The sequence below is a fragment of the Tachypleus tridentatus genome, chromosome 13, assembly GCF_004210375.1.
Source record: "Tachypleus tridentatus isolate NWPU-2018 chromosome 13, ASM421037v1, whole genome shotgun sequence".
NCBI lineage: Eukaryota > Metazoa > Arthropoda > Merostomata > Xiphosura > Limulidae > Tachypleus > Tachypleus tridentatus.
This window is the reverse complement of record NC_134837.1, coordinates 264,155,522-264,173,380: the sequence shown is the minus strand read 5'-3', so window position 1 is coordinate 264,173,380 and position 17,859 is coordinate 264,155,522. Positions and strand designations below refer to the sequence as shown.

Genomic DNA, 17,859 nt, shown 5'->3' with positions numbered 1-17,859 from the left:
TGAGAAAACACTTTTACATAGAAGAGCGAACAACGTTTCGACCTTCTTCGGTCATCGTCAGGTTCACAAAGAAAGAGGTAACTGACCGGAAGCTGACCACATGTTTGAAAGGGGTTGTGTAACTGAGTGTTGCAATGTAGAGGGCGGTATTAGATGTTTGAATATATAATTTTATTTATTTTATTATATTAATATAGGTATAAAGGCGTTCCTTTATATTGGTTTATTTTGGGTTTAAGTTGTTGTATAAGTAAGGCTTCTTTAATTTTGCGTTTGTTTATGTTTGTTTCTTTATTTAGTATTTGAGTGTTTTCTATGGTTATGTTGTGTTTATTTGACTTGCAGTGTTCGAAAACGTGTGAAGGTGACTTTTTATATTCTTTGAATCTGGTTTCCATTTTTCTACTTGTTTCTCCAATATAGAAGTCGTGGCAGTTATTACATTGTATTTTATAAATAATGTTGGTGTGGTGTTTGTCAGTGTAGTTTTTACATAGTATAGACCTCAGTTTTGTGCCGCGGGTTTTTGAATAAATTTGGTATTAATTGGAATGTCATATTTTGTTACTAATTTTTGCCAAATGTTGGTTATTTGTTTGCTGATGTCAGGAATATATGGTATAGAGCAGTATATGGTTTCGTGGTTTTTTGATTCGTGAGCTGTATTTACTTTAGTTGGTTGATTTTGCTTTCTGTCTAGATGGGTGCGTATAATGTTTTCTACGGTTTGTGGAGGAAACTTATTGATGTTGGTGAAGTATTGTTTTATTTTGTCTAATTCATCGTTAATTTTATCTGGTGAGCATAGTTTTATGGCTGTGTTTATTTGGTTTCTTAGTATGTTGAGTTTTTGTTTTGTTTCATGTGCTGAGTCCCAAGGAATGTATAGTCCAGTATGGGTGATTTTTTTGGTGGATTTCTGTTTGAAATTGTGTATCAGTTCTTGTAATTTTGAGGTTAAGAAATGATATTTGATTGTTTTCTTCCTGTTCATATGTGAAGTTGATGTTGGGATGTATAGAGTTAATGTGATTGAAAAAAAATAAGTATGTGTTCTGTAGATTTGAATCCCACAACCGTGTCATCTACATATCTGTACCAGTATAGTGGTGGATGTAATGCTGTGTTAATTGCTTGTATTTCAACTTGTGTCATAAAAATATTGGCTAGATCTGGTGATACTGGGTTGCCCATGCTTAGGCCATTTGTTTGTATATAGTTTTGGTTGTTGAACATGAAGTTTGTCTTTATCGTGGTGAATTCTATGAGGGTTGCTAATTGGTTACTGGGAATGTCTATAGTTGGGTTAGGGTCTCGGATATAGAGTTCTAAGGCTATCTTGCAGGCTTCAGTGGTTGGAACTTCTGTAAAGAGGGATATAACATCGAAACTGGCCATTAAGGCTTTATGATTAAGTTGATTTAGATTAGACTTGAAATTAAAAGAGTCTTTGATAAATGAGCTGGCTGATGTTACATATTTGGAGAATGCCCATGCTATGTATTTACCAAGGTTGTAATTAAACGATTCATATGTGGACATTATTGGTCGTAATGGACAATCTGGTTTATGAGGTTTGGGGATGCCGTATATTTGCGGTGTCGCGTGAGTCGGTTTTACGTAGGTAGGAATAAAGTGTTTGTGAAATTGTGTTGGCTTTTTTCATTTGTAGTAGTAATTTGTTCAGTTAGCGCCTCGTGTGTCTTTGTTGGATTTGTGTGTATTGGTTTAAATTTGTTCGTGTCTGATAGGATGTTGTTCATTTTTTGGATGTATTCATTCGTGTTCATTATGACTATAGCGTTTCCTTTATCTGCTTTTAGAATTTTTATGTTTTTGTCTTGTTTTAGGTTTTAATGCAATTAATGTCTCTTTTGTAAGGTTGTTTTTCAGTTTTCTGTTTTGTGAAATTATGTTGATGGTTTTGTGAGAAAATTCTTTGAAAAAATCGTTTAAGATGTTGTTTTTAGGTGTTTCTGGAAAATATAAATTTGTAATTTTACCTGGGAAGTTTGGCTGTTGGATGTCAATAAAATTATCTAAGTTGTCTTCTTTCTGTTGGTTGTTTTTGGTTGTTTCCTTGTTTTTGTTCTCTGTAGAAAGTATCACAAGTCTCCTGGCTAGGTCTTCTAAACATGTTTTGATTTCTATGGTTGGAATGTACCTAGGTGCTATCGCAAAGTTGAGTCCTTTGTTAAGTAGTTGTTTCTCGTCTGTGTTTAATTGACGGTCGGATCTGTTAATTATGAGGTTAGTCAACGGTTTGTCGTTTTGGTGTCTTTTCTGTTGTTTGCATCTTAGTTTTTCTAGTTTTTTGTTGTGGCAGATCTTTTTGTCTCTGTCGTTTTTAGTATTGATTTGGTTTATGTTTCGTTGTATAAGTCCGTAAATCTCTGGTTTAATGCAGCATGCCAGTTGATGGTCTAGATTCATTTTTTGTTTTTGTAAGTCATGTAGTTCTTTGTATTTTGTGTTCAACATGGCTTTCAGTAGTTTTTTCTGTAAATTTTGGATAATGTTTGTGTATGTATTAAAATTTTTTGAAAGTTTTACCTTTACAAAATTAGGGGTTAGTTGTTCTTTTCTACATTGTTGAATAAAATAAATGTCATTTCATGACATTTATGTATGTAAAAACTACAATGTATGTAAAACCTACACTGACAAACACCACACCAACATTATTTATAAAATACAATGTAATAACTGCCACGACTTCTATATTGGAGAAACAAGTAGAAAAATGGAAACCAGATTCAAAGAACATAAAAAAGTCACCTTCACACGTTTTCGAACACTGCAAGTCAAATAAACACAACATAACCATAGAAAACACTCAAATACTAAATAAAGAAACAAACATAAACAAACGCAAAATTAAAGAAGCCTTACTTATATAACAACTTAAACCCAAAATAAACCAATATAAAGGAACGCCTTTATACCTATATTAATATAATAAAATAAATAAAATTATATATTCAAACATCTAATACTGCCCTCTACATTGCAACACTCAGTTACACAACCCCTTTCAAACATGTGGTCAGCTTCCGGTCAGTTACCTCTTTCTTTGTGAACCTGACGATGACCGAAGAAGGTCGAAACGTTGTTCGCTCTTCTATGTAAAAGTGTTTTCTCATCCCAAACGAGCCGTTTTTGCATATAAATTTCTCAACAAGTGGGTTTCTCGTCATCACTGATTCTTATATAATCTGTATATGGAAAGTTTGTTGATAACTGGTGGAATGGCAAGGATGGGAATGTGAACTCAAATAGTATAACATTTAGAAACATCTACTTCTGTTTATTTTTGTAAGTTCTTCCCATGACAAACAGGACTACATTTACTCTTGGCTAGTTGCTTTGTTTCAGTCAGTTCTTCCATGAGAAATGGAACTACATTTACTTTGGGTTAGTTGCTTTGTATTGGTTCTTTCCATGAGTAAAGGGAATATATTTACTTTGGGATAATTACTTCTCATAAAAAATGCTTTGCTTTGGTCAGTTCTTCCTGTAACAAATGGTACTATATTTATTTTGGGCTAGCTATTTTATTTTTGTAATTTATTCCTGTGAGTAATGGGATTTACACTTACTTTTATCTAGTTGCTTTGTTTTGGTCAAATGTTTTCATATGTAAAGGAGTAACCATAATCGTTGGCATAGCATCCTTGCATCACACCAAATGTATCGTATAAATATAATAATTTGTTTATTTCTATTTTCTTGAATTTTCAGCATGTTTAATTCTCTAACTATGACACTAAACTGACACTGAAAGAGAAAAATCAAAAGCACAAAATAAAAGTGGTGTAATTTTATTAAGTTTTGTGATACACATATGTAAGCTACATAATTCTTTATTCATGTGTTCAGGCCACTGTAACAAGGGATGCCCTAGCCAAAGCACTTTATTGTCGGACAGTGGCAACAATTGTTAGGCGAGCCAATAGCCTGAAGAGGCTTGGATCTTCTTCAGGTACTCTGAGTACTGGTAGCAGTGAATCTGTTCGTAATCGTGCAGGTAAGATTAGAATAGCAGAATAGTTTTGACGAGAACAATCTTGGTTGTACCACGTGTATCTTTGTGTTATATAAGACACTTTGATTAGTTGATAATCGTACAGGTGAGGCTAGAGTCACTTTCTCCAGAGGAAGAGAATATGATTAGAACAGTAGTTTGAATTAGTGACATAACTGGTTATATCACCAGAGAACCAATGAAATGGTAGCTTACTGTTTCTTCCAACAGAAAGTGGCAGTAGTCATCCTTCGTCCATTGTAGACTCGGAAAACAAGGCGTCGAAGTCTCTGACTGTTCTCAGCTCGGCTGTTCATCGGGCCACTGATGGCTTTATCGGTATTTTAGATATGTTTGGTTTTGAAGATGGGAAGGTGAGAAGAAAAATAACTTTTTGAAATATTTTATTGCACTTTGCTTTTCATGTATAAAAGGATTGTGAAATTCTGTGTTGTAAGGTTTTCAAAATGTCAAGATAAAAACTTTGAAGTAGTGGTTTAGTACCTTTGTTTTTCAATATAATTTTAAAGTACAGGTAATTATTATTTTTCACAGCCAAGCCAATTAGAACATCTTTGCATCAATCTATGTGCTGAAACAATGCAGCATTTCTATAATACCCATGTGTTTAAAAGTAGCATAGAGTATTGTCGGGAAGAAGGAGTTTACAGTGACGTGGAGGTGGACTATGTGGATAATGTACCGTGCATAGATCTAATATCATCTCTTGTAAGTTTCCTTTCTTATCTCTTATTTTGTAAGTGTTCTACAAGGTGCAATGAACATGGCCCAACTTCTGTCTGTTTTTGGTTTAGTATATGAAATAAGTTACGTGCGATAAACATCACATGTTGACATAGGTGTCCACTTAAAGAGATAGGATAGATGAGCTGTGTTTCTCGTCACTAGAATCTGAAATTTTCATTAGAAACAAGTCTAGAAAGTAGAATAAAACTCTTGAAATATAAAAACAAAATTACAGCTATTATTTCAAACAATATTATCTATAATACAAATAAACTTCACATATTCCATGTAATTAATGTTACGACATGTGTTGTCTTTCAGATTCTGAAAACTTGATAAATTCTAGGATCTAGTATTTCAGTGCATAGAAAGAATCAAGGCTGTAATTAGAGTTTTCTAACTTGATTAACACTGGATAATTGTTAATTATTCATTTGAATGTGTAATTTGGTGAGTGTAGAAGAGAGCTTCTATTTTCATTATTCATGTACAAATTTTATCTAATTTGTTAATACATGGGACTCTTGTATTTATGATATAAAAGCTGATTCTAAGCATTTAGTGAATGTATTCAAAAACTCATTACTAAACAAAATGGTTTTCATTTCCTCTCCCAAGATCCACTAAGAGGGCATGGAGGCTTGGGAAGGAGTCCATGAGAGTACAAATGTGTACGGAATGTATAAGTTAATACGGAATGTTTTAACTTTCCCATTCTTACCATCACCCATTTTATTTTTAGCAAATATCCTTGCATGTAGAGAATTAGTTCTCTACTTTTAAAGTTGTGCTGTACATTACGATAACTTTGACTGCTTAACTGGTGTTATTTTGTGAGATTAGCTTGCTGAGATGTAGGTTAAGATAATTAAATACTTTTAACAAATAAATGGCATTTGAAATAATGACATATCACAACTTGCCACTCAATATGTGGATTTAAACAACTAACAATAATAACGAAGTTAAGTACTTGTATAATTCATTTTATAAAACTTTAATAGAACACAAATAATATAAATATTTAGACGTACATGTCGTATAACACCTTAACATTTGTATGTATTTGAAATCCACAAATAATTTAAACAGTTTATATTGTATTCACTGTCATAACATGACCATGTTAAGTGACACTATTAGGATTACCCAAGAGATCTCGGATTTCTGACTTGGAATAAAACATTGCGTTTTTGTTTTTTTTAACATACTGAGTAGCAGGCATTTCATCCAATGTGCCTTCTTTCCTGACCCACCACTAAAGGAAAAATTTACCTTTTTGCCCTAGTAACCTAGGGCCTTACCCTAAAGTTCAAATCAGCCTTGTTTTCTCTTATTATTCTTATTTTTAGTTACTAAAAGACCACATGTTGTTTTTCATTCATTGTTTTAAGAATTTACTTCGTGGAAATGTATTGTTAATTAACTCTCTCACTATTGGTTAGTCAATTTGACTGATTTATAGTTTGGACTTGAACTAAGTGACACAGTGCTAATATGCTTTGGAGTAATATTTGTAGAACAAATTTGTGAAATGGTTTTTGATGAGCTGTTAACCCTAATTGTGTTACATGTTATAAGACAGATACTCATGTTTATGACTATTGTGTCCTCATATATTGATGTTTTGTTTGATCATGATGTTCATTGTGATTGGTAAATTTAAACTATGAATTTCAGAAAGATTTTGGACCCTTTTTAAAGGTATGGCCCACCTTTGAAAATTGCTTAGAAGTTCTTGCATTAAAAGAAATATTACATGAAACTGAAAAGATCACCACATCTTGTTTTTCAAAGGAAGATTGATTTTTGAAACTGAATTTTAATGGAGTTTTAATAAAGAAAAATTAAAGCTTAGGGAACATTTTCTGAATATTATCTTTAATGTTGTGAACTAGATGGTGAGATGAATTATGGGTAACCTGTGAATATGCTACTGGTGTTTAATTTTTTATAAACTTACACTAAGATAGACTCAAATTTTAAATTTTTATGCAGAAAACTGGGTTGCTGAGTGCACTTGACATTGAATGTTTGTCTAGTAGAACACCAGAATCATACATCCAGAGGATAAAGAATCAACATACAGCCAACTCTAGGTATTTATTATGTAATGAACACTATTTTCTTTAATTTATATTCATATGAAATATTTAATGATTCTAGTCTAATTTGAGTGCTTTGCAATTAAGGATTAATTTACATCTTCAGGAATGGAAAATATTGTAGTTTAATGTTTCATAAATGTGCCTTTTAATTTATATCTCTGTTTAGACATTAATATAGACTGATTTACATTTTTGTAAGTTTAGGTCTAATTCCAATATCCATAAACAGATGTCACTGTAATTTAATTTAGAATATTATTCAAATGTCTACAGTTAGAAAATATTGTCTTAATTTCAATATTTTCCATATTTTGGCCAACTTCTATGATAGAGGTGATTGCAGCTTTATTTCTGTATTTGTAAAGCTTTAATCCTAATTTATATGTTTATATGTAGAAAAAAATGCAACAAGATTTTGATATTTAGGAAGTTTAATTAGCTAATTTTGTTTTCAATATAGGTTTTAAAAAATATTTAGAAGGAAAATTTGTCAAACATAAATTCCTGTTTAGGAATTATTTGTAATTACTGTTGTTTGTGAGTGCTGTCTGTCAAGTACCTGACATATGAAATAAATAGGTTAAAATAATTTTTTTCCCTTAGGCTTATATTTGATTCCGATATTGCAGACCACAAAAGTTTTGGAGTTCAGCACTTTGCAGGAAATGTTTTTTATCACACAACTCATTTTCTTGAATCAAACAAGGATGTAGTTTCTGATGATATCATATCTGTCTTCCACAAAAGCACATGCAGTTTTGGGTTTGCCATTCATTTGTTTGGAATTGAATTAAAAGCACTTTATTCAAAAGGTTGGTAAATGAAGTGCACCAAGAAATACTTTAACAATAATAAAATAGTAGGATTTATAAATATTGCACTCCATGAAATAGCTATGAAAATAAAACAATGGTGAATTTTGGATGAAAGTTGTACACAACCGAAAACTTTTGTCAGACTGTCATTAGTATCGTACTTGTGTTTACATGTAAAAAAAAAAGATTTGCTTCTCATTAGAATGATCAACACCATTTGCAATCTACAAAACTAGTATTTTCAATATTTACATCATTTTGAAATAAGTATAAGAATGTATAAATTTATAATACAAAACATAGTACTTTATCATGTTGTGAAGGAAGCATACTGTTTATCATTAAAATCAACACAATATTAAAATATTACACAATAAGTGGTTAATTAAAACAAGGACTTGCTCTAAAAGGTGCTACTAGATCTATAAAAACCTCAAATAAACAAATTAAATACAATTTTGAGGAATTGATGGGCTTGGAAAGTGTTTAATAATCTAATAATTTTTAGCCTTAATTACACAAAGCACAATAGATGATGTAAATGTTTGATTATTAGTGAATATTATAGTAGGATGTGACATATAACCAAGCACATAAACTAAGTCTCACACTGAATGTTTAAGGATTAAAATACACAGGGTAAAGGATGTTGTGATGTTAACAACTGATACGTTTTCATGAGGGGTTTTATCTCCAACTTTTCTAGGGACAGTTCCTCGAGGTACATCCTTTAGAATTTCTCCAACATCTCATACAGGAGTGTAAGTGTGTAGAATATGCTTTGATATTCATTGAACAGGTTATACTCAATTAGACTTAAACCAGTAACTTAATCTAATTAGTGTGATTTATCATTCAAAAAGGGGAATAAAGTATTGTTAAGTATTGTAAGTATTGGATTTTATTGATTAATTTTAGGACCAAAAAATGACTTTGAAAGAGAGAATACTTGTTTGATCATTACTGAAGTTTCTAGATTTGATGTATGGGGGGATCATTGGTTACCACGTGGGACTGAGGTTTTGAGAAGCTATGGGTTGCATTATGTTGCTGCAGACTTATGCTTTGCATTTTGAGGCCATGTTATAAGAGTAACAGTAAAATCCCCACTATTTGATTAGAGTAGTCCAAAAATTGGTGTTGGTTGCTGTTCAGTAGTTGCTCTCCTTGTCAGTTAAAAATTGGTGTTGGTTATGCAAATATCTAAGACAAGCCAATTCGAGAGTCTTGATTTTGAGGTGTGATGCTACCAAATATACTTTGCACTTAGACCTCTTGGTGTGTTATAAGAATGACAGTCAATCTAACTAATCAATTTATAGTATCTGCTTTAGGTAGCAGGTGTTAATAACTGGTTGTGTGAATTTAAAATTAATAACAATGTCAAGAGAATGTTTGACCTGGTCATTTAGACCATTTTGTGATATGCTTCATGTGAATAAACAAACAAATTATAACATGCAGTTTGTGCTAGAGCAGCTCTCAGGTTATTAATATTGATTATTTACTCACTTGAGGTGTATTTATGTAATTAACATAGGACCAAGAAAGTTGGGTATTCTAAGATTTAAAAAATTTTTTTTCACAGTGTTACTTTACAGTACGTTGAACAGGTAAATGTTTAATATGACAAAGAGAAGTGTGGTCTTTCTTTTTAGAACAATTAATATTAAGCACTGATGTTACTGGCTTACAAGACTCTTGCTCTAGATATGTTTCAGTGCCTGGAATGAAATTTAAGATCTTAGAAATATGACAATTATGATTTAATTATTTTGAGTAGCAGCTACTTTTTGGGACTCAAGCCCCAAATCTCTTCGGTAACTAGTGACGCCCCTGCCATTAAGTGTTGTATGACACATTAAAACGTGTTGTATGATCTTCATTATAAAAAGTATTAACCCTAAGGCCAGGGCTAGTAGGAAGGAGGCAGATGGGTTGGTCCTTTATAACGTTCTACCCAAGCTGATGCAGTCCATTAATATAAATTTAGATTGGACCCCACTGTGTATTTCATCCCCCTCACATACACACACAAAAAAACCCAAAAAAGCTGTGATCGGGACTAATTAACACTTAATTGTTGGGTGGCAGTATGAAATGAGGTACAAGGGTATTTTTATGTACCATATGGAGCCAGACTGTAATTATATATCTATAATACTAATACTCAGTTTTTGTCTGCCCTGAAAATTAATGCACACTTTACTATCTAAATGTGCATGCACGCGCAGTTCATTTCAGCAGGTGCAAACAAATGTTGGATGTAAATATACTGTATTAGACACTTTGTACAACAACATATTAAACCTTATCAAACTTTATTTATTGATATAATTAATTGTCGTAAAGTGTAGCCCTAACCACACTAAAGACAAAACATACACAAGTTAGCATTAATTTCTCTCTCTATTTAATGTAAGCCATACTTAATAAAGACTTAACTAATGTTAGGCCTAAGGTAAGTGGACTTGTAGATTTTGGCATCTAGGTTTAGAATTCTTTTGTATTATTCTAGAAATTCTGTATTGTTGAAATAAAAGATTCTGATTTATCTGCTAATTTATCATGTCACCATTGACTCAACATATAAATATCAACTAAATTAAAATAAAGAAGACATAAAAGTTCAAAACAAGCTGCTATTGAAAACAGACTTTTACAAGCCTTCAAACTTACCATTTAACTATAGGAGGGGAGCTATTATGGAACATTATTATGGAAATCACTAATAAACCACACATGAAAGAAGAAAGAAAATTGTAAAAATACTATTGTTATTTGTTGTACACTTAACCAAAGATAAAGTATTAACTCTGAGCAAACTTTTGTTGCGTTTATACAAAATTTGAATATGCTATATTAAAACAATTTAACCCTTTCGGCACGGTTGGCGACCGCAGTCAACTTGAAAGGCGACCTTCCTTTATTACTGTTATTCTTATGTATTTAATTTAACATATATTGTATTGGGTACAATCACTGAACATTTCAGGGACTTTTGTTGAGTTTTGCCGATATATCGTGCGTTCAGGACTGATACCGTAATTAGTTGAAGTATCAAACATATATATTCAGCACCATGCCAAACATTAAAAGTTGTTATTTAGTGCCGAAAGGGTCAAAAGCCTCACCATGCCATTGGAGTCCACATTGCCATGTCCAATCATGCTTTAATTGACAAATGTGTGTCTTGACAATAGCTCTGCAGGTTAGTTTCTGAAGGTTCTGTGGTAAGATTTATCCAATACACATTACTATTAATTGCTCTGATGTATGAGAATGACAGTCTCCAGAGCTTGTTTCAATTGCATTATTCCACAGAAATCTGTAGGCTCTGTATCCAGGAAGTTGACAGGTAGTTTTTATCAGGGAATAGCATGAATGTCCATTTAATTCTCCAGCTACTTCAGGTATGTAACACTTGAACAGATATGCCATGGAATTAATCTATGTATACGTGATTTATGTTGCTTCTCCAGAAGAAAACCTTCATGATTGTGGTTTGCATTGTTGCTTGAGGCACATGAATGACTTTCTCCATTAAAATTTGTGTTCATTGATTATAATTTTAACAATATGCTGCACTTTACTTTCCCTGGCTTGGGCACGATGTGTTGCAGATCTCTCCCTGGAAAGTCCTGGTGTCCCAAGTTAATTCATATTTCTTTGTTTTATAATGCTGTTAAGTAAAGAAATGTTTGTAAATTCTAAATCCCCAACCTGAAAACATCTTTGTTCTCTAAAATTTTGTCTAAAAAGTTATTACAGGAAATCAATTTTCAGTAATGTCACAATACCTACAAAAAGGGTAAACACTGTGAAATTGTAGTTCTGATACATTCCATTCTGCATGACTTTGTCTGTAGTTGTCACATGACTTGCATCTTTGCATGTTCAAAATTATCTTAATGTAGGGTATCATTCAGAACATGGAGTTTTAAATCACAGTAGACTAGTTGTGTTTTCATTACATAGAACTTGTATTATCAGATGATTATATTTTAATTTCAGGTGTATTAACTTTGTGAGGGTTGTACTGACATCTAGTAGTGTATAGAAAACTATATTGTTTTTCAGACAAAATGGAAATGAGCCAGTATCAACTCTTACCCAAGACTTCCACACACGACTTGATAATTTACTGAGAACTCTGGTTCATGCTAAGCCTCACTTCATCAGGTGCATCAAGGTAATTTACTTTCTATTATATTTTCTGACTAGAACCAGTGATTTCATTTTAGCTAATGTTTTTTGTAAGGAGGCATGAGGTCACAACAAATTTTACAGACAGGTTGATCATTTCATTAAACTTGCTGTTGTTAACATAGTTGGTTTTTGAAATTCAAGCTTATAGTTTAATTTTACATATTAATTTCAAGACATTTGTAAATTGTAACCAAGGTGAATATAAGTTATTATCAGTTGGAATATTTTAATGACTGAAGATAAAGAAAATTGGAACATTATATGTTAACGTCGCCATAGACCTGATATATCCTGAGCTGTTCAGGCTGACTAGGGTACGATAGACATAATATTGATTGAAATACTATTTATGTTGACAGTCATCATATGTTAACGTCGCCATAGACCTGATATATCCAATTCTGACTGAGCTGTTCAGGCCAACTAGGGTACGATAGACATAATATTGATTGAAATGCTATTTATGTTGACAGTCATCCAAAATAACTGTTATTATGTTAGCTAGGTTATGTTGGTGAAGTTTACTTTGTACTTATGTCATAACAACCTATAAATAAGGTAAGGTTTACTTAACACTATATTATTTATTTATTTATTGTATGCAGTTGTAAAGCCATTAAAATGTTCACCAGTGAACAGACTATATTTATTAAGGTATTTAAAACATAAGCTTCTTGTCCCAGTAGGAAAGTAATTAACACAGTATCAAGAATTTCACCATTTCTTTTGTATATCATCCACTCATGTTCTTTGAATAAATTTGATTTAAGTGTTACTTTAAGAATATTGGTGGTAATACATTATGGTAAGCCTGGAATAGAAGTAAACCCAACTATAAGCTGTCTTTTAAATTCTTGATTGTAATATAGATCAATTACAATTCTCCATTTTGTTTCTTTAAGTCCTAAAATGGAACACCTATAAACTGTATTTTTTCCTAAGAAATCTGAGATAAACCCATTAAAATCCTTCATGTTTCTTTAAGTCCAGAAGTGAAACAGCTATAAACTATGTATTTGTCTAATAAATCTGAGATAAACCCATTAAAATCCTCCTTCATGTTTCTTTAAGTCCAGAAGTGAAACAGTTATTATCTGTGTATTTGTATCTCAGAAACCTGAGATAAACCCATTAAAATCCTCCTTCATGTTTCTTTAAGTCCTGAAGTGGAACAGTTATTATCTATGTATTTGTATCTCAGAAACCTGAGATAAACCCATTAAAATCCTCCTTCTTGTTTCTTTAAGTCCAGAAGTGGAACAGTTATAAACTATGTATGTATTTCTAATAAATCCTCCTTCTTGTTTCTTTAAGTCTTGAAGTGGAACAACTATAAACTATGTATTTTTTCCTGAGAAACCTGAGATAAACCCATTAAAATCCTTCTTGTTTCTTTTAGTTGTGAAGTGGAACAGCTGTCAACTATGTATTTGTTTCTATGAAACCTGAGATAAACCCATTAAAATCCTTCTTCTTGTTTCTTTGAAACCAGACATATTGTCATTTACAAAAGTTCTCTACTCTTATATGCGCTAGTTTTTGTTTTTGCCAAAACTGTTTGGCTGTAGGTTTTTGATTAATTAGTTTTTCAACAGGTCCACAGAACTTTCAGCAATACTTAAATGTATTTTTCTAACTATATTAGTTGATTGTATAATTTCACATATACATTTGTAAATGTTCTGATTATTTTCACTCTTATCTTACAGAAGTGGTGTGAGTTGGTAGCTAAACAGTTGTGATGAATCTCTGAACCTCTGTTTTTTCATATTTACAAACCAGTTTGTTTTTTTATCTTAGTTTTTTTTTGTAATATAACTGCAGTGAATGATCCTAAATGTCTGTGTTACTGATATTCTGTATCTAGTCTAACAGCTATGAAGAACAACCTCATTTTGATAGAAGAGAAGTCATCAGACAGATCAGAGCACTTCAAGTTGTCGAAACAGTCCACTTAATGGCAGGAGGTATGATATATCCATGTTTCATTGTGAGGATACTTCCTTACACTCAAGAATTAGTTGAATCTTGAACATAAGGAAGTAATACACTGAAATTATAGCAGAAAACATTGTGCACGAGCAATTTGCAAGCCTTTTTAGGTTTTGTAACTGGGTAGAACAATTAATTGAAGAAATAGTGCCACATGCTGTATAAGAAGGTAAACTTAACAAGTTCATCTGCTTGTTTCAGGTTATCCTCATCGTATGAGATTCAAGGCTTTTGCTGCTCGTTACCGAATTTTAGCATCTTCCAAGCAATTAAAACGCACTGAAGATAAAGCTGTTGAAGACTGCAAAGTAAGATATGTTATTTATATTTAGAAGTTTTCTTCTTTACTATATAGTTTTAAGCTAGGCCTACTGACATTACACAATCATATGTAAGCCGATTTGGTTAAACGTAGCTTTAAACTAGGCCTACTGACGTTACACAATCATATGTAAGCCGATTTGGTTAAACGTAGCTTTAAACTAGGCCTACTGACGTTACACAATCATATGTAAGCCGATTTGGTTAAACGTAGCTTTAAACTAGGCCTACTGATGTTACACCATCATATCTAAGTTTATTTCATGAAATGTGGTTCTAAAATAGGCCTGTTCCACTACACAATCGCATGAAAGCTGATTTAGTGAAACGTAGTAAATAAATTATTGATATAGTAATGAACCACAAAATTCACTGCTAATCTCTACCAGAAAAACTAGCTTAAGTATCACTTATTTACCTGACTTAAACTTTTCTAACTACTTTCTCATGGGTATGGTGTCTTGGGTATAGGATATATTAAGTTAATTGACTTTAGAATGAGTAGAAAATGTGAAAACTGATAATTTACGTGTTGTCAGGTAAATAGGACTAAATAGATTTATATGTTATGGACTTGACAACTAGAACCAATAGCATCTAGATAAATAGCATTATATGAATTGTTTTTGTCAGTTTTAATTTGTTTTATCATAGAACATCATAAAGTTAAACTGCTAAGGTCATTAAAATGAAAAAAAAAGAGAATTGTGGTAGGTAGATTATAAAAACGTAAGTTATTTTCCCCATTAAATCAAATCTCTTAAATTTTTGTGGATATATTAGTGAAGTTTTATGTTATATATTTTAGTTAATTAAATTATTGTTTTAGTGTCGCTGTATATAAACTTATGCGACCTCTAGTGGATTTAGATGTAGTTTTGAATTCTTTTTACAGATTATATTAGATTGTTTCATAAGAGTACTAAAAACCAGCAAGTTAACCACTGCTTCCACGTCTTGGTCATTAGGAAAGAGATACATCTTTCTGAGGTTTGATTTTTTTGTCATAAACTTTAAAAGACAGATGTCACCATATTGTAAAAACAGTTTAAATATTATTCAAATTCAGTGGTTCCAAACTTTTAGTTTGAGGCTCCCTTGATGTGAATAAAACAATTGAGCCTCCCAAACCTTTAAAAATGCCTTAAAAAGTGTAATGTAACATGGTTATATAAAAACAGTAACATCTCTTTTTAGACATACTGTATCATTTAATTAATTCAACATAATTTTTATTGGCATATAGTTCATTTAGAAATAAAATTAATTCAGCATCTTTCTTTTGGTGTTCCAACCCCAGAAATAGCTTCAAGGTCTTAAGGAGTGCCACAACTCCCACACTGGAAAACTGCTCTAACTGCTAACTGTAATATTTAACAACTGGAAATAGTGAAAGTTGTATGTTTTAGCAACACATAACTTTAAACACAGTGACAGAAAAACAGTTTTATGTAATAACAAGATGTCTTATTGTTTCATGTGAAATCACTTAATTATTTAATGTATTTTGGACTTCTGACATATTACAGTTATAACTGTCATAAGACATTAGCATTAAACGTATTAAATAGGCCTAACAATAATGTCTTATGATGAGTATAATTGTAATAATTTTTACCACATATTGTTTATTTCAATAGTTGATAGTTTGTTTCTAGTGTTGTTGTCATACAAGGATTTCAACCAGTTACCCTAAAATAATTATTTTTGAAGCTTAGAAGTACATAATTCGTAAATTTGTTTTAAAGATCTATGATAAATTAAAAGGCATTACAATGAGCTACCTAGAAATATTTTAAAGGGTTTTTTGGACTTTAATAACTTACAAATATTAAAGCTGTGGACATTTCTTTAGACTGCTGATTATTCCATCGTCTATTCATTGAAGTTGAACTCGTTTTCACCAGAAAATTTTTACCTTTCAAATTTTATTTTATGCCATTTCTTGCTTTGAGTACTGTTGAAATATGTGTTTTAATGTGTGCAGTAAGTAGTATTTGAGATAAGTTTTTTTTTGCAGTGAGGGGGCACGACAGGAACTGGATAGGTTACGAGCAGAGCGACGCCACAATGCAGCAGTACTTGTCCAATCAACATGGAGAGATTGGAAACTACGTAAAGGGTGGCTCACATTACAACATAATCCTCGACCACGGGCCACAAAGTAAGGTTTATATCTTACATTCATTGATAAGGTAAATACGTCATAACGTATTATAGTTATTTATGAACTTTATAAAATGTACAAAAAAATAAATAAATCAGTGTAGGTATTTATCATTAACTTTTTCCATAACTTCTGCTAAGCCTAATTATCAGAGCTAACTGAACTATCTTAGTTACCTAGAATTTCTGGGAAAACTATCTTCGTAAAGTGGAAGTTTTTACGGAAACATAAATCTAAGTTGTCTCAGTAAGTGAGAAAACTGAAGGAAAAAAAAAAAAAGAGAGAGAGAGAAATGAATGCTGGAAAATTTGGTCTTGTTGTCCCTAGTTTAGAGTTTTCAAACAAGCATTGTGTTAAGACTAATCATCGTGATCGCAGTGAAGAAACTACACTATTTCAAAGGAGAAAGATTTTTTTCTGAAAAAAAAATGTGCATTAATTACACTACACGGACAGAAAGATCCTGGAAATTAGTATATAATATACACTTATAAGAACAGTCAAACTGAATAAGTGCTTGGCTTTTGTTTCCAAGTAGGCTTAGTGATCATGAAATTGAACACATGTTCACTTTTTGTTTCAAAAGTTTCATATTTGATTAATACACGTATGTATATTTTTCAGACCTTTTCCTTATTCCCTTCCACCTGCTATTAGAAACACTTCTAGACCATGTTCTCAACCTGTTGCTGGAACCCCTCCTACTGACGTGGACCAAGATAACAAAGCAGTGAAACACCTGTTTACTTTCATTGGACAAGATCTGGTATTATTGTTAATAGTTTATTAAAATCTTGATGTTTACATTATGTTCATGTAAATATGTACAATAGTTAATTATTAAACAGATTCTTCAGTGTTATTTACAGTATACAAGTGTGGAGGAGATATAATTAAAATTAATTAATTAGATTTCACTGGTTGAGGTTGTCAGCAGTTGGGATGGTGTTTTTGGATGCCACTACACGTGGTTTTAACAGTAACATTAGATTTAACTGGTTGAGGTGTCAGCAGTTTGGATGCCACTACACGTGGTTTTAACAGTAACATTAGATTTAACTGGTTGAGGTGTCAGCAGTTTGGATGGTGTTTTTGGATGCCACTATGCGTGGTTTTAACAGGAACATTAGATTTAACTGGTTGAGGTGTTAGTAGTTGGGATGGTGTTTTTGGATGCCACTACACGTGGTTTTAACAGTAACATTAGATTTAACTGGTTGACGTGTCAGCAGTTGGGATGGTGTTTTTGGATGCCATTAATGAAAAACTGTTCATTTTATCAAGGAACACCCGCCTCCAGTCCCACCCAGTCGGCCATACACTGTGACTGGTAGCACCAGAATAGGGTATCCTCAAAGCAGGGTTATAAGGGTTAACTTTCCAGGTTAGTCTGTATATAAGGTTGTCTTTTTGTAAAATTAAGGAATTGTAGACAGTTTAATACATGAAAAATAAAATGATTATTTCTGTAAAATA

At 32.0% G+C, this 17,859-nt stretch overlaps 1 protein-coding gene and 1 long non-coding RNA gene across 8 annotated transcripts in view; one reads left to right on the top strand and one right to left on the bottom strand.

Moving 5' to 3' along the window:
- LOC143240237 (unconventional myosin-Va-like) overlaps positions 1-17,859 on the top strand; it is a 51,091-nt gene that overhangs the window by 29,892 nt on the left and 3,340 nt on the right. For 4 of the 7 annotated variants that reach the window (XM_076482370.1, XM_076482371.1, XM_076482373.1 and 1 more), the window contains 13 exons: positions 3,880-4,027; positions 4,256-4,398; positions 4,580-4,753; positions 6,770-6,870; positions 7,483-7,691; positions 8,401-8,455; positions 11,775-11,886; positions 13,771-13,870; positions 14,097-14,203; positions 15,112-15,206; positions 16,237-16,380; positions 17,008-17,149; positions 17,668-17,767. In XM_076482370.1, coding sequence (XP_076338485.1) covers positions 3,880-4,027; positions 4,256-4,398; positions 4,580-4,753; positions 6,770-6,870; positions 7,483-7,691; positions 8,401-8,455; positions 11,775-11,886; positions 13,771-13,870; positions 14,097-14,203; positions 15,112-15,206; positions 16,237-16,380; positions 17,008-17,149; positions 17,668-17,767 — 1,630 coding nt within the window. Of the gene's footprint in view, positions 1-3,879; positions 4,028-4,255; positions 4,399-4,579; positions 4,754-6,769; positions 6,871-7,482; positions 7,692-8,400; positions 8,456-11,774; positions 11,887-13,770; positions 13,871-14,096; positions 14,204-15,111; positions 15,207-16,236; positions 16,412-17,007; positions 17,150-17,667; positions 17,768-17,859 lie in introns of those variants that run through there. The other 3 variants (XR_013021647.1, XM_076482372.1, XM_076482374.1) reach the window with 3 other exon arrangements.
- Positions 15,407-16,230, bottom strand: LOC143240238 (uncharacterized). The gene is made up of 2 exons (XR_013021648.1): positions 16,043-16,230; positions 15,407-15,596 (listed from the first exon to the last, which is right to left on the bottom strand). It is a non-coding gene; the product is annotated as an uncharacterized LOC143240238 (long non-coding RNA).